At 53.9% G+C, this 15,281-nt stretch overlaps 3 protein-coding genes across 8 annotated transcripts; 2 read left to right on the top strand and 1 right to left on the bottom strand.

Moving 5' to 3' along the window:
* The first annotated feature begins 519 nt into the window (after nucleotides 1-519).
* On the top strand, nucleotides 520-2,339 carry LOC138733342 (avidin-like). The gene is made up of 4 exons (XM_069880453.1): nucleotides 520-618; nucleotides 1,223-1,436; nucleotides 1,854-1,974; nucleotides 2,191-2,339. The coding sequence occupies exons 1-4, from the start codon at nucleotides 547-549 to the stop codon at nucleotides 2,288-2,290; spliced, it is 507 nt and encodes a 168-aa protein (XP_069736554.1). The 5' UTR covers nucleotides 520-546; the 3' UTR covers nucleotides 2,291-2,339.
* A 1,911-nt stretch (nucleotides 2,340-4,250) lies between these two features.
* LOC138733564 (avidin-like) lies at nucleotides 4,251-5,910 on the top strand. The gene is made up of 4 exons (XM_069880876.1): nucleotides 4,251-4,348; nucleotides 4,879-5,089; nucleotides 5,179-5,311; nucleotides 5,722-5,910. Exons 1-4 carry the CDS (start codon nucleotides 4,277-4,279, stop codon nucleotides 5,753-5,755), a joined length of 450 nt encoding a protein of 149 aa, XP_069736977.1. The 5' UTR covers nucleotides 4,251-4,276; the 3' UTR covers nucleotides 5,756-5,910.
* Nucleotides 5,911-8,899: 2,989 nt separating this feature from the next.
* CREB3 (cAMP responsive element binding protein 3) lies at nucleotides 8,900-15,009 on the bottom strand. Of its 6 annotated transcripts, none has more exons than XM_069880443.1 (9): nucleotides 14,236-15,009; nucleotides 13,886-14,153; nucleotides 13,541-13,653; nucleotides 13,230-13,319; nucleotides 12,582-12,697; nucleotides 11,162-11,230; nucleotides 10,923-11,007; nucleotides 10,733-10,794; nucleotides 8,900-10,155 (listed from the first exon to the last, which is right to left on the bottom strand). In XM_069880443.1, the coding sequence occupies exons 1-9, from the start codon at nucleotides 14,371-14,373 to the stop codon at nucleotides 10,056-10,058; spliced, it is 1,041 nt and encodes a 346-aa protein (XP_069736544.1). In that variant the 5' UTR covers nucleotides 14,374-15,009; the 3' UTR covers nucleotides 8,900-10,055. The 6 variants fall into 6 exon arrangements, with proteins under 6 accessions (XP_069736544.1, XP_069736539.1, XP_069736542.1 ...); XM_069880444.1 differs by lacking the exon at nucleotides 8,900-10,155 and adding an exon at nucleotides 10,182-10,336; XM_069880438.1 differs by having other exon boundaries at nucleotides 8,900-10,336; nucleotides 10,733-11,007.
* Between the last annotated feature and the right edge of the window lie 272 nt (nucleotides 15,010-15,281).

Genomic DNA, 15,281 nt, shown 5'->3' with positions numbered 1-15,281 from the left:
ACTGCAGTGACAGTCACAGTTCCTAAGCTTAGGGGAAGTCCACAACAGCTGGGAGGAGAACAGCTTAGAAACAGCAGCAGAAACTTGTAGTGCAGTAGAGCACTGCCATGAGGATAAACTGTGAGCAGACACACCACCCATCAGCACAGTAGAGAGGAGTCGGTCCGGCTGTGCTTGCTGCAGCATTGAGTTTGGATGGCAGCACGGGGACGGTGGCAGGGGGCAGTGCAAGGCTGTGCCCACCCTAAGGACATCATCGCAGAGCAAGGAATGGGCTCTGGCAGAGCCTCTTGGATACTGGATGTGCAAGCCATACCTATGCCCCCACCTCTCTGTACAGCCGTGCTCATCCCTGCATTCCACCAGCACTGCCCAGGTCATGCAGACCTCCTTGCCTCGCCTGTGCTGTTCCAGGAGCTGCCATCCAACTCCTTGCCCCTCGACTGCCAGCCTGGAGCCTGCTGGGCTCCAGTTACAGGCTTATAAAGGGGGTCGGGGTGTGGGGCTGGGAGGGAGCTGTGCCGGACTCTTCACAGCCCTGCAGCCATGGGGAGCAGTGCAGTCACCCTGTTCCTCGCCCTTGTCCTGGTGGTGTGCGTCGCCTCGGCGGAGAGGAAGGTACGGGGGCAGGTGGTGATGGGGATGTGGCAGGTGTGGGACTGGGATGTGGAGCAGGCAGCTGGGAGGTCCTCTCTGAAATGCCATTTTAGGCTGGAACAAGTGGGAGAGCTCTGCAAGCACCTGGTTCAGGCAGTTGCAGGGTATCTTTGCTTCAACCCCAGCTGATCCATCACAATCTCCACAAAGCTTTGCACCCACAGAGGCACCACGTATGGGGCATCCTTCCTGCAGGCTCTGTGTTGAGGGTTACCATGCAAGGAGCATCCTTTCCCACCTGGTCTCTGCCTGGGGGTACCGTGCACGCAGCTTCTCCTCCCATGGGATCTGCACCCAGGGAACCAGAGCACGCAGAGGACATCTCTCTCTACAGGATCCTCGCCCAGGGGCACCACCCGTGCTGCTTGTCTGGGATACGCTGGCAAGGCTGCATGATCCATTCAGCTGCTGGCAGCACTGGGGGAGCATTTCTTCAATCTGGGGGCAGGCAGAGCTGTTGCAGCCACAGCGGGGCTCATGGCTCTGGTGGTGGGGTGGTAGGAGGGATGGCGTCCCCCTCCGCACCACGCGGAGGGGTGGAGGACCTGTGGCCATTTTCCTTCAGTGCCAGCTCAGCGGGCTGTGGAGAAACGAACAGCAGTCACTGATGGAGATTTCGGCAGTGAGGGACAACGGGGACTTCCATGGAAAATACCTCACACAGGTCACCCTTGCCGGTGTCTGTGCCCGTGCCTCCCCCCTGAGGGGTATCCAGCAGCAGCCCAGCGAGAGCGGCTGGCCAACCTTTGCCTTCACGGTGCGCTGGGACAAATTCTCCAGTAAGTTCTGCAACACCCAGGATTGGCACCACAGGGATGGTAGGAGCCACACAGGTAGCCAGCAGGAGTTTGACTCTGCTGGAAAGTGTGCTGGGTGATGCTCTGATGCAGCCAGATGGAGGGAGGCAGCAATGCCTGCCCAGCATGGGGCTGGCAGACAGTGCAGGGCTCATGTAGGACATCCTCTCCCCACCTGCTATCTTTGCGCTGCAGTGGGTGCAGGCTCTGTCAGTGCACAGGGGATGCAGGGCTGCGGTGTCTGGCTCAGCTGAGGGAGCCGCAGGGAAGGACAGGTCCCCCCAGCGTGGGTTGGGTGGGCATGCGGCTGTCAGGATGGGAACGTGGCTGTGGGAAAGGGAAGGAGCCAGTAAGTGTGGTTGCTGTCCCCACCAACCCCCCAGAAAATGCTTTCCTCAGATGCCACCACCACCTTTGCGGGTCAGTGCTTCGTGGACTCAGGCGGGAAAGAGACGCTGACCACAATGTGGCTGCTACGCGAAGCTGTTGGATCCCTCCAGGAGGACTGGAAAGCCACAAGGTAGTGAGGGGACGTGGCAGGCAGCAATCCCACAGAGAGCCCTTGAGGATGAGCATCCCTCTGGGCAAGTGGTTCACCCTTCATGTTCCCTGAGCGTGGGTTTGCAGCAAGGATGCCAGTGCCTCATGGCTAGGGGCTTGCCCTGGGGCATTTAGGGACATCCCTGAGTAGGTCACAATTGCAGGTCATCTCACAGAAATTCTCTGCTTCCCATAGGGTGGGCAAAAACGTCTTCACACGCAAACGCACCCCAAAAGGAAAGATCCTGCCGAGTTTGTCCCCTTCCTGTGAGGACCCAGCTTCACTTGCCCCATGACGGCATCCTCTGGCTACAGCCTGAACTGTTAAGGCAAGCAAAACCAGCCTCTCACTTTATATAAAAAATAAATAAACAAAAGTAATGTCAGTTATAGTTGTCTTTTTTAAAACTACCTTTCCACCCCATCGGAGGCAGCTTCTTTCTACATGGGTGCTGGTGCAGAGGAGAGGACTCACCACTGCCTTTCCCTGGGGACATCTGGATCCTCCTCAGTTCCCCCCACCCAGCTCCCTGGGCTCATTTCCCACCTCAGTCTAAGCAGAACTTCCACCCTGCGCCATCACTTCCCGCCTGCCTCCTTGTGGGTTCTGAATCCAGCCACCTTCCTTGCAGTGCCCTCATACCCATCCCCACCAGATGCCTTTCCAGCCTTGGGATTTCCCGTAGGGTTGAGTGGTGGAGGTAACAGTATTGGTAGATGTGAAATGTTGGCAAAGAACTTCTTTCACGCTGCTCAGCACCCAAAGTAAAATGTGCATAGTTGTCTGTCTCCCATTTGCATCACATCCTACATTTGCATCACTCCTACTGTCTCCCATTGCATCACATCCCATCACATCTCCCAGGGGTACAAAAAAGGGATTTTACCCTTTTCTGCCACTGGATTTCATCACTGCCACTCATCTGACTCTTGGATGTCTGCCAAGCTTAGTCAGCTGTTTCTTTTGGCAGATCCACGGGTGAAGACAAAGTCTCTTGCGGAATCACTGCAAATATAACGAAGCCCCAGGGATGCCAACACACTATCCGCACAGTCTGTTGAGCCTGGGCCAGCTCCAGCAAGGGTGGTGCGGGCTGCCATGTGGTGGAGTGGTGGCTGTCACCTCCCTGGCACCTCAAAGAGGGCAGCTTGTCCCTGCCAAACAGTGCAGAAAGACGGGGGCTGATGTCAGACTGAAAGGATGGAGCGTAGTGTTCAGGGCAAGAGCAAAATATCCCCTGAGGGCGGAATTTCTTATGTAATAAGCCCATGAGTTTGGAACTGTGAAGGGTGACAGGGAGGAATGATGTGCTAGGAAAGGTCTGATTTCTGCTCACTCCATCCTTCAGGGCCATCAGAACCAGTAGGAGAGGTGCCGAGCAGCAGCACCAGTGGGGTCCCAGGGTTTGCCAGAGCTTATGGCAGGCACTGAGCCCCAGGGTGGGATTCAAACACCTCCAGCACACACACCACAGCCCTGCTACCATCCAGTGCCCCAGACACTGCTCTCCTAGGGATGGTGTGGCTGGATCCCACCTTAATTTTCAGTTTCCCACAGTCCCATGCTTGCTCCAGGCACTGTAGTGAGCAGGAGAGCAGCTGAGGAATGTGGGAACACTGCAGACTCTGGTTTGTACCTCCAGAGTCCCTAAGAGCAGCAAATACAAGAAAGAGGTGGAAATACATGGTTAGCATGCTAAGTGTGTTTAACAAACACACTCACTAGGACCTGAGTACCTCTCTGTGGTTACTTCTACCTCTAACTCTTGCAAAAATGAAGGCAGCAAAATTAGCAGCTTGTATCCAGAAGAGGCTGGGGAAATGTTATTACCATTTAAGCAAAAGGCAGGACAAGTGTTCCCTCTGCCAGCTTGCCTCTGCCAGGAGTGCCCTGGCACCATGTGAGTGACATCCCAGCCAGGGAGTGGTACCAGCGAAGCAAGGAGTGGTTAGATGTTTAAACAGGTAATGGTTTCCTGCATACACAGGAGGTGGGTTCCCAAGGAAGGTAGTTGATGCTCTCTGGACTGACATAAGGGCCTTAAAAACAGCCTGTGCTCCCTCCTCTCTGTACAGCCGTGCTCATCCCTGCATTCCACCAGCGCTGCCCAGGTCATGCAGACCTCCTTGCCTCGCCTGTGCTGTTCCAGGAGCTGCCATCCAACTCCTTGCCCCTCGACTGCCAGCCTGCAGCCTGCTGGGCTCCAGTTACAGGCTTATAAAGGGGGTCGGGGTGTGGGGCTGGGAGGGAGCTGTGCCGGACTCTTCACATCCCTGCAGCCATGGGGAGCAGTGCAGTCACCCTGTTCCTCGCCCTTGTCCAGGTGGTGTGTGTCGCCTCTGCCGAGAGGAAGGTACGGGGACAGGTGGTGATGGGGATATGGCACTGGCACCCTGCGAGACCCCAAAGGCTAGGGGATACAGTGTTCAGCAAGGAGCTGGAGATGGGCTGCCAGAACTGATGGGACCATATCTGGTGCTGGGGGAAAGCCGCAAAGAGGCTGGGAGGGAGGGACCGCTCCGGGAAGGATGTTTCTTCCTATTGGACTCTCTGGAGACAGGCAGAAGGAGCCGTGCCCCACAGAAACCCCATTTCCCATGAAGCATGCAGGGAAATCTTGCACACCCATTGCTTTAGTGTGAGCAGGACCTGCTTTTCCTGGGGTGGGAACAGCAAATAGCCCACAGAAGTGGCTGGACTGGAGTCAGTTAGTGCTGCAAGTGCAGTGCCCGTGCGGAGGCAGCAATGCCAGTGGCACCAGCTTCACACAGGGTCCACAGCGCATACCCTAGTGCTGCAGCCATCTCTGGGCAGAGCCAGCATGGGAGCAAGATGCCCTCTCTGCCTGGCTGGTCACCTCGAGCCACAATGCTGGTTTTTCAGTGCCTCCTCTCCGGGACCTGGCGGAGCGACACTGGCTGCCGGATGGTCGTGTCTGTCCTCAGTGAGGATGGCAGGTTCTCCGGTTCATACCTGCCAGGGCCAGCAGCTGGTGGCCCCGAAATCCTCACCTCAGCACTGGAGGGGTCCCAGCAGGATGCAGGAGTGGTCCCACAGCCCACCTTCTCCTTCACCGTGCATTGGCGGCTCCAAGGTATGTGGGAGTGGACCATCATCCTGCAGCAGGGATGGGATGCCATTGTGCCTCACCACCCTGAATCATATCACTTCGGACCCTTCCAGACGCCGAGACAACCCGGACGAGTGCTTTCCTTGGACAGTGCTACGTGGGCACCAAGGGGGAGGAGACCCTGCATGCCCTGTGGCTCATGCGAGAGGCAGCTGACAGCCCCAGCGATGACTGGAAAGCCACACGGTGAGCATCAGGTCCCAGCTACTTCCCTGCTGAGTTTCCCAAGCCCTGGGGCTGGAGAGGAGATAAACCCCACCAGATCAGGCATGGCAGGATCAGTAGGGTGAAACAGGTTTGTCACCGGTCACAAGCAGGGGCTAAGGGGCATCTCTGCAAGGTGGCTCCTGCATCCTGTGTGTGCCCCCGGGTGGGTGATCCCAGAACGAGGTCTGGCAGGGATTCTCCTTGCATGCTCTCCTGCAGGAAAAGAGCAGGACACCGTGCCAGCACCTGGTGCAGCCTCCACAACAGGGTGTTTGGGGCCTGGGGCATCCTACTCAGCACCCAGCATGGCAGAAGGGAGCACAGCGCTCCACCTTGGAGTGCTCCACCTTGCCCCAAGGTGAGCCACAGTGATGTGGGATTTCCTGCAGGATTGGCACCAGCATTTTCACCCGGATAAATTAGCAGCAAGCGGAGAAATCCAGCTGGCACAGGACCACAAAGAGATGGCACTTCCCCCAGACCGGCTCTGACCATGCTGGCGTGCTGCATTTCAGCAGCTCTCGGCCCACAGGTTCATGTTTTCCCAGGCAAGTTCAGCTCAGTGTGAATGAAGAGTGTCAGGCGCGAAATAAAGGGTTTCTGTGAGGATGCAGGGCTTGCCTCTGGTTTCTGCCCTGCCTCAAAGGTGCTTGTTTGTCTTGCCCCACTGCAGCATTGCCAAGGGAAGCAGAGTCCCTGGAGATGGGGTTGTCCCATGTCTCTTCCCTGGCAGCGTGCAGCATTGCTTTGCCTGCAAACCTACCGCTGTGCTGCAGGCACCTTGTCCCTTAGGGGTTGCTTCCAAAAGGTGTGCAGAGCAAAACAATCTGTGTCCAGGCAGCCAGGTGAGACACAGCCTTGGTGGGATGCTGTGGGCAGCGTGTCCCAGGGCTGCAGAGCTGGCTGCAGGCAGAGCCTTCCCCGTGCCAAGCAGAGCAGAGGAAGTTTCTCAGCCGCTGAAACGCACAAGGTGGCTGCAAATGGCTTTTGCAGAGCCGGCAGCCTCCTGTTCCCAGGGACGGCGGATGCACGACGATGGCCAGATGCCAGCCACCTCAGGGCTAGGGGCAGCTCCCAAGCAGCCCATCCCAGGAGAGTCCCCTTGATGTGGCTGCGCTCTCTGAGCAATGCACACATGGGGGTCTCCAGCCAAGCCCCTGCTGCACGGCATGTGTCCAGGGAAAGAGAAGAGGTTAAGGACATATTTGGCACCAGGTGGGGTTTTTTTCAAAAAAAAACCCAGCCCAGCCCAGCATCCCTGCTTTCTGCCTCAGACACCTCGCCAAAGCGGTCCCAGCACTACTGGTTCCCTACTACACCAGGGCTGAGATGCCCAGTTTCAGGACCTGGGGTGAAACTGTGTGTCCATCATCGAATTCCCTGTTGTTTTTTAACCAGGCATCCAGATTTCTGCTAGTTTTTCTTTTTCAACCAATACCCAGCAGCTGGTGCTAGTGGATAAAAATAGGATGGATGATGACATGGGGTTTGGGTTTCCCTTCAAAAGGAGTGTATGTCTTACTTCTGCTGCTGACTGAAATAACCTACTTTCCCAGAAATCCTAATTCCTTTAAAAGAAAGCAAAACTTGATTGCTTTAAAGCCATGAAAAGGAGGTGTTTTTTACTGGCCTCACAATCCAAGTTCCCCTTGGCAAAGGCAGGCAAATTTTGTTCCATGCTTTCATAACTTTCAATATTTGGCTACCATGGAAAGGAGGTGGCACTACTGACACCCAAGGAGTCATCAAGCAAAAAGAGAGAGCTTCCAGTCAGCAACGCCCACATGGGACTTGCCAAGGGCTAAGCAGAATATTTTGCTCTGAAAGACTCATATTTCTGGTTTGTTGGTGTTCTCTCACAATGCTGATGCAGGTACCTATTGGGACATGCGTGGGGTATGGGTCAGGCTTGGGAATAACAGTTGGAACACAACAGGGAGGGCAATCAAGGGCCATAAAACCGACCGAAGCCGGAGCGTGGGGCTGTGTGTGTGCAGGCAGCACCGATGCACGCACAGCCTGTGCTCCGATCCCTGCAGCATGCAAGGGAAAAAGATGCCATGGAGGGTCTACAGTGAGGAGGAGAAGGAGGAGGCAGAACTAATGGGCTCATCCTGCCCCTCTGCCTGATGGAAACAAGGTGTGAGCCTCTTCAGCCGAAGGATTCATTCCAATCATTTTTATCACAGCTGCCCTTTAACCCAAGGCATGAAGCCCAGGCTGGGCTTCCTTCCTCTCACTGCTCAGAGCTGACGGTTGTGGGACCAGTGAAAAACAGCAGCCCTGTGGCAGCACAAGACGAGAGCACAGAGCAACCACCCCCAAAATTCTCAAGGCAGACACATCCCCGGTGGGCTCTGTGATATCCCAGCCTCTGCTGCAAGCTCTCTGCATAGAAGAGCTGCGCTGGCTGGCAAACACTCGCTGGAGCATGTGTTTGGCTGTGTTTGATGAGGAGCCTGCTGTGCTCACCTGGCTCCCTGCCGGCTCTCCCAGAGCTATCTCCTCTCCTGACATTTGGCCAAGCAAGCCAGACCGTTTCGGAGCGTGGTGCTGACCACCGGTCACCGGTTCGGGTGATGGCTGCCAGCTTGGCTGGCAACACCGCTGTATTTTGCTTTGGATGACTCAGACAAAATCAATTAGTGCTGGGGCAGGAACTCTAGGTGACATCAGTGGCATTACACACCCTGCCCTTGAACTGCAAAAAATGAAATGAAAATGAGGACAGGTTTGTAGACCTTCCTGCTACTGCACAGGGCTCCTGAGAAAAACGGTCCAGTGGTTCCCCGGGGATGCTCTTGGGCTGCCTGCCCTGGCCAGCTCATATTTGTGCCCTGATCCTGTTGTGAGGGTGCCACTGCCTGTTCTGAGACCAGGCCAGTGGGTGAGCATTCAATTTTATATCTCACTTGCCCGCACAAACACCCTTTGCTTCCCAAGTGAGTTGCAAGCATGGTGCTGCCGGCACCCATATCCTCTCTGGGCTCTCATCCCCATGCTGGGCTCCACAACCTGAGCCCATGGACCCAGTGATCCCAACCAAACCCAGGGCACAGCCCTGATTTAGCAACCACTCGGCAGGCAGGACCCTTCCCGCAGCCGCCAGCCGAGGGGACAGGGCTGTTGCACCATCCTGACTGTGCTCCGTTTCCTGCGATTGTGCAGCTCCTCGTTATGACAGCAGCAGTGGGGCCAGACACCGGCTCCTTGCACTTCCTACTGGGGAAGCTGCTCGCTTCCGCGGCAGCTTGGGTGCTGGGTGCTCACAACATCCACTTGTCTCCAGAAGTGGCTGAACGGTGCTTTTGCCCTCTTGAAGGGAGGTGAGCAGAGAGCAGCCACCCCACAAATCCGCACCATGCCTCAACCAGCCCCTCTGCACAGCCACGGGAAGGGAAGGCAGTGCTCATTCCCTTTCGTTAGGCTGTGAGAGATATCTCCCCCCAGCCTCTCCCAGATTCCTCCCATGTTCCCAGCCCCTGGCGCAGCCCCTCTCCTGCACCCACAAGCACAGCCCCTCACTGAACTGACCACAGACAGCATAGTCACATAAGTATTTATTTATTTACTTGTTATTAGTAAGTAAATTATTATCCAGGTCTATTTGAAGATAGCCCTGCTTATTGCTGAGAGCTTGAACTATGCAACCTTTAGAGGGCCCTTACAGTCTATTCTATGTGATTCTATGAAACGTCCTGAAGTAGGATGAGGAGAGATGCTCAAAAGGTACCACTAAGTTGCACTCCAGGAAAAAAATATTGCTTGCCCACTCTAAGTGTTTCTGCTCAGCCCTGGGGAGCAACCAGAGCTAGCAGACTGAATCATCAACCAGCACAGTAAAGGTAGGGGACACAAGGACACAAGTTTGAAACTGTCCTGTGGACAAAAAAGGCTTCAGAAAAGCAAGCAGCTCTGCTGCTCAGCAGTCCAGTTCAATGAATGCCTTTTCCAGGAGGCCCAGAAGCCCCGCTTTCAGGGCTGTGGTATATAAAAGGCTCAGCCACTACAGAGGGGAAACAGCACACCTAGCTTGGGAAAGGCTTCACGTTACCTTCTCTAGCCAGGCCAGGAGCTGTGCCCATGGCTCAAAAAGCTAGCAGGAACAGGGGACACCCAGGGTCTGTCGCAATGGCAGGACCACTCCCCTGTGAGGGCACTGAAGGTCAGCTTGCTATCTCACACCTAGAACTCAGGCACCACTGTGGGGTTATGTGGAAGGCACAGGGGACATGGTTAAAAAGTGGAGAAGCCAATTTGTTCACCTCCATGTAGGCAGGGAATATGCAAGGCAGTGGCTCTCATCACCAACTTCATCCTATCAGCTAAAGCATAGGCACCTCTGGCCCAGCCTCCTTCCTCCTCTGTGTCACAGCTCTTTCCCACGAGCCACAGGATGTACCCCGGGCTGCAAGCCACATCAGCAACTAGCAAAGTTCCTACCACATCTACGATAGTCTTGCTATAGATACACAAAGCAAAGTGGCAGAGCAGGTCAACCCTAAAATAACCCTAGTAAGCCCTCTGAGCTGCTAGTAATCAAGAGAGTATTCAGAAGTACCAGATCTGATAGATTATCTATTAATACAGCTCTGTTTGGCAGGATGCCTAGCATCACCGCAAGAGGCAGGAGGCAGAGGTGGTTACATCTCATCAGCATGGTGCTGCGGGATGACAGAATTGGCAGTATGTTGCATCTGCTCCTGCCCATCGGCTTTCCAAGCTACTGCTGCATGCTAGTAGTTGCTCTGGGAGCGCTGCACGGAGGCTGGGGAGGGCTTTGCTCGGAGCCTATTGCTGCCATAGGGTCAGAAGATGAGCCGCTGTAGAGAGAAAGTCCGGGATCAGGGTTGGGTGGACTCTGCCCTTCCTCCTGTAACATATTGAGGCTTCCTGACATGATGAAGGGGTCCTTAGGCTCTGGGTTGAACCCCTCTACCACAGAATCCTCCTGCAAATGAGGTTTTAACTGGCCTGAGAACTCAGGGATCTGCTGTGATAGCACTGCAAGAGAGGTACAGACAGCCTTGTTACTCCTAGGCTCTTGCCGTCCTGCTCAAAGCCCATGAGAAGGGAACAAACTGTTCAACTAGGGCTGTCTCCTCCTCCCAGGGGAGGTGGGGACAGGACGCTGCACAGCTGCCAGGCATAAGCACAGCTTGTGCTCCGAGAGGGAATGGATCCCTCCCGCTCTTGTACTGACCCTGGTGCAGGGCCCTGCCCCCAGGCCAGCCCCTGCAACAGGGCTGAGGAGCAGTCCGGAGCTGGGGTGAGGAAGCACAGCCAAACGTTGTGGCCACTCCAGGTGAGGGGCTGCTAGGCTGGAAGCATCCCAGAGTTCGGGCTGTCTCTGAGAAAGTGACTTCACTTGGAGCCACACCTCAGCTCCTGAGCACTCACCTCTCAGTTCCTCTGGCTCGGAGCAGGGGAAGAGGATGAGGCAGAAAGACAGAAAACACGACCTGGAAGAAGGAAGGAGATCACCAAAGACCTCAGCAAGGGACATAACCAGCTGCAAATAATGCCTCTCTCCCCAGCCTATAAGGATGGCAGAGACCCCTTCACAGACACTGGGGCTGAAGCCACTCACCATAGTGCAGGCTTTCCTTCTCATAGCTTTGGTGGTGGGCTTCCTGACCAAGGCCTGCAGTTTCCTTAACCGCTTGGGCAATAGCCTGCAGGAGAGCAGGTAACACAGGTGAATGGAGCAGCTGAACCAAAAGCTGAACGCTTTCCTCCTCCCCTTTGCAGCCAAGGACAGACCACAATCCCGAGAAGAGGAACGGCGACACATCACATCTCCTGTCACATCCAACAATGGGAACTCACATGTTCCGCTTTCTGACCAGCTGCACCTTCTTTGCCAGCTTGTGGTTCGGAGCCGTACCAGCTGCCACTCTTCCCAGAGCAAGATGAACAGCACAGGGGAAAAACAGAAAGGTTTTGTTAGTGAGCAACAAGAACTACCCCAGAGTTTCTCCTCAGGTAATCGGCCACTACCTTTGGGTGGCTGGGGCAGATAAAATTGCTCCTGGGGTCTACCTGGTACAACATGGAGCAAAGCCCAGAGAACAACACCTCACACCAGGTTTGGGGAGGGGTAGCCCTGCCCTGCCTAGTCCCACAGAGAACCACCAGACTAATCCCTAAGGATACTCGCTCTTGGTGACATTCCTTCCCTGCAGACTCACAGCATCAGGCCGTATTGCAAACTAGCCTGAGCTGGAGAACATGCTGGACCTGGCAGGCCAGCACTTGGCTTAAACAGAGCAAGCTCTGACCTCCTCCAGTCATTGGAGGGACTATGCCCCGAGGAAAGCTGCTGACGCTTCACAGGGGCAGCTTCACTTTCTTCCTGGAGTGGCAAGACCCCCAGCAGCATCACAGCACAGCTGCTTGCAACCAGTTCCTCCTGCTCACAAACCCTGGCAGCACAATCGGCACAACTAATTCCATTTTATGAGGGAAGTAGCTGCAACCCAGCAGGTCACATGTTTGTCACGTGTTTGTTCTCATCCCCTCATTATCAGGCCCTGAAGGTCCCGGGCACCAAGTAGACAAACCAAACAGATTTCTTCTTCCCTTCCCTACCAGCCTCAAGGTTCCTGGGTACCAGGCCGATTACTCTCTTCCTTACCAGCTTTGAAGGTCCCAGGCACATGGCCAGCCCAGTGTTGTTGATGACCCTGTCACAGAGCAGGGAAGCGTAACAGCACACAGAGCACTGTCCATAAAATCAAGCAGTTACAAGTCCTAAGGGGAAATCTGGACTGGAGCTGCTATTAGACAGCGAGACCCAGGACCTTTCCTGATCAGCAACACCTCCACCATTGCCTGATTCCTCCCAGGATTGAGGGAGTGGCTCATATTCCTTTATATCACTTTTAAGCCTAGATTATGAGCATTATATTTACACAGCAAACCATGTATTAAGATCTGACACAATCTGCAGAGGGTCCAGGTGATTAGAAATCATAAGTTAAGTTGTATTAGGATCTAGATGATTAGAAATCCTAAGTTGTATTATAAATTCTGTATTGCATCACTTTTTGATTGTACTACATTGATTATGCTGACAGAAATCCCATGCCATTCTCATCATAAATTCTGTGCCACAGTAATCATAACACATTACAAAAATAAAGTTTTAATTGAAATAACGATGTATTACCATCAACATTCCGCCAAGGATTCCTAAAAGAACCTGTCTGTCCCCTCCATGTCGGGTGACACTACTGTGTGCCCATACCTGTATTCCAGGCCATCCTCAAACATCCTCCTCCTGCGACGACTATTCCGACTATTCCGGGCTGACTGCTTGTTTCGGATCCTACGACGCACTTTCTTCAGAAGCAGTTTTTCAGCCTGCAAGGGTCATTTGTCATTAGCAGCAATGCCAAGGCACTGGCAATCCTTACAAACCCCGCATACATCTCAGTGTTCAGCCCACATGTTTTGTCCACTGTCCCTCCCACGCCACTGAATGAATTGCAAGGCAAACTCTGGCCTGCTTATGCTGCCGGCAGCTTCCCCAGTGTAGCAAAAGCGAGAGATGAAAAGCACACAGCTCACAAGCCACTAGGGAAGCAGGGAAAAATAAGTTGGAAGCATCTATGGGGTAATCGCCTTCTGCAAGAGGTCGTGAGTTGGGAGACCAAGAGCAGCCAGGTCTCATTGCTTTCTGTATCTCCCTGAGGCTGTTGCGCACATGGACACCCCTCAGGCCTCGGAAGGAGGAGAAGGACACCAAGCCCTGCCACACACCGCCCTGAACACAGCACCTTGTCACCAATGCTCTCATCAAGGCACCATCCTGTCTTTTCAAATCCCTACTCTAGCTAAAGTGTTTGTGCGGTCCATGTCTGTGAAGTAGTGACAGGCTGTAGCGAGGACTCACTTTGATCAACGGCAAACAGCTCAGTAATGCAACACTTTCTTTCTCCAGGAGCAGCCTTTCCTCCTCTGTCAGGACCACCTGTGGAAATAACTAGAAAATAACAAAAATATGGCCACTGAGAATAGGAAGCAAAAGGAGTCCACCTCACAACAGAGATGGCATTCAGAAAGGACATCCAACGGTGATCAGCTCTCCCAAAGCAGCACCATGCTTTCCTCAGAGATATACCCCCCAGGACCCACACCAGGAGAGAAGGGGATATGTGACCAAAACTAGCAAAGGCTGGGGCCCGTGTGCACAGCAGTCAGTACCTGCATGATGGCTTCAGACAAAAACTGGGGTCCGTTGTCCACATCAACGACCATGGGGAAACTGAAGCTCTGTTCCAGTGCTCTGCTTGCGCCTTCCAAACCCATCCATGTCCCTGGAGAAGGGAAAGAAAGGAGAGTTGAGCGCTGAGCCTCAGTGAGGCAGCACCTGATAAGGCAGCACCTGACCAGCCAGCCCTGAGTAGCTTAAAAACACAATTCTACTGCAGCAGAAAGCCACTAAACTCTGCTCCCTCCACCACTGCCTGGCACCCACCCCAAAACCCCCTGTGTGGGACTGCTTGTTTGCCTGTACCAGGATAGAAGGAGCCCAAACAGATCACTTACCAAAGCCAATGGAAACATCTTGTTGGGCCATGTCAGACATCACACTTTGCAGACCAGGCCAGTCCTCATGGAGGGAATAGTTGTGATCGACCTGCACAGTGCCTGAGCTCCAAGGGATGCTGACAGAGTTGCTGCCAGGGATATGGGACAGATGGCAATACTCAGAAATGCCACTGTCAGGAGGGTAACAACCCTGCAGTGTGCCTGGTTTGTCTTCAATGAGGCCTAACACAGAGTTGATGAGGTCATCCAACTCCTTGTCCAAGAGCTGTGGAGAAAAGGCTTTTACTCAGCAGGGAGCCAAACCTCCTGATCCACAACCCAGCAGCAATTACTTACAGAGAACTCACCTCGGGGTCTTGTAGGTTACAGTCTTCCAGCAGACCGTTCTCCTCCACTGGGATTTTAGAGCAGGGAATATCATCCCTCAGGATGATGTCAATCAAGTCCTCCTCTCCCAGGACAGCCAGTTCATCCGAGCATGACATCTGAGCAGGACAACAAAAGCGAGTGCTGGCAGTAGGGGAGACACCAGCAGTCCTTCAAGATGTCCCTCATCTCCTGTGGAGAGTTTTCCCACACAACGGCAACAGCTGTCGGGGCTCTGCAGTGACGGTTGGCCCACAAGCCCCAACAAGGCTATTACACCAGCACCAGCAGCCCCACCACACCAGTTTCCCCACCAGACTACTGGGATTCAGCCACAGGAACCCCGCTGCACCCAGAACAAAAAAGCTGAAGGAAAGAGAGGGAAAGTAGAAGGGCCCTATACTTTCTACCGTGCAGAGTGCACAAGATCCTGCTGTTCCACTGAAGCTCAAAGGTGCTGTACCCACAGCATGCAGCCGGCAAGGCCAGTCTCCTATGGCAGGCAAATTATTAAAGAAAGTCATCTTGTGGGGCTGGCTAAAAAGGTTGTATCAATGATTAGAAGAAGATAAAACGATAATTAATTGACGACTGAATGAAAACGAAATGGTAATAAAAGGGTGATCGAGTAACAATTGGAGAGTAATTAAACAGTGACTTGACAGTGATTAAAACAATGATTTAGGCAGCCGGCAAACACCCAACCTCTCACCACAGTTCTAATATTTAAGCTGTAGCTGTAATTACAAAAATGTCACTGGTACGCAATGTACTTACAGGTGAAATGTAAAATGTTGCTTACCTTGATGTAGGTACCAGATGATGGGACAAGGGTCTCAGCCCGAGGAGCAACCCAGAGAAGTGTCCCTGCTGTAGGGTGGCTTGCTGCTGCGTGCGCTGCTGCTGCACAGGAGAGCTCAGTGGGCTCGGGGAGGCTGCAGGCTTTTATAGCGTAAAGCGATGGACTCGTAGCCTTGGTGTTTGTGCAGGTATGCCAGCAGCAGTTTTAGTTTTGTCTGGTCCCAGC

The sequence above is a fragment of the Phaenicophaeus curvirostris genome, chromosome Z (assembly GCF_032191515.1).
Source record: "Phaenicophaeus curvirostris isolate KB17595 chromosome Z, BPBGC_Pcur_1.0, whole genome shotgun sequence".
Taxonomy (NCBI): Eukaryota; Metazoa; Chordata; class Aves; order Cuculiformes; family Cuculidae; genus Phaenicophaeus; species Phaenicophaeus curvirostris.
The sequence above is the reverse complement of the archived record's forward strand: the minus strand, read 5'-3'. Positions and strand labels throughout refer to the sequence as shown.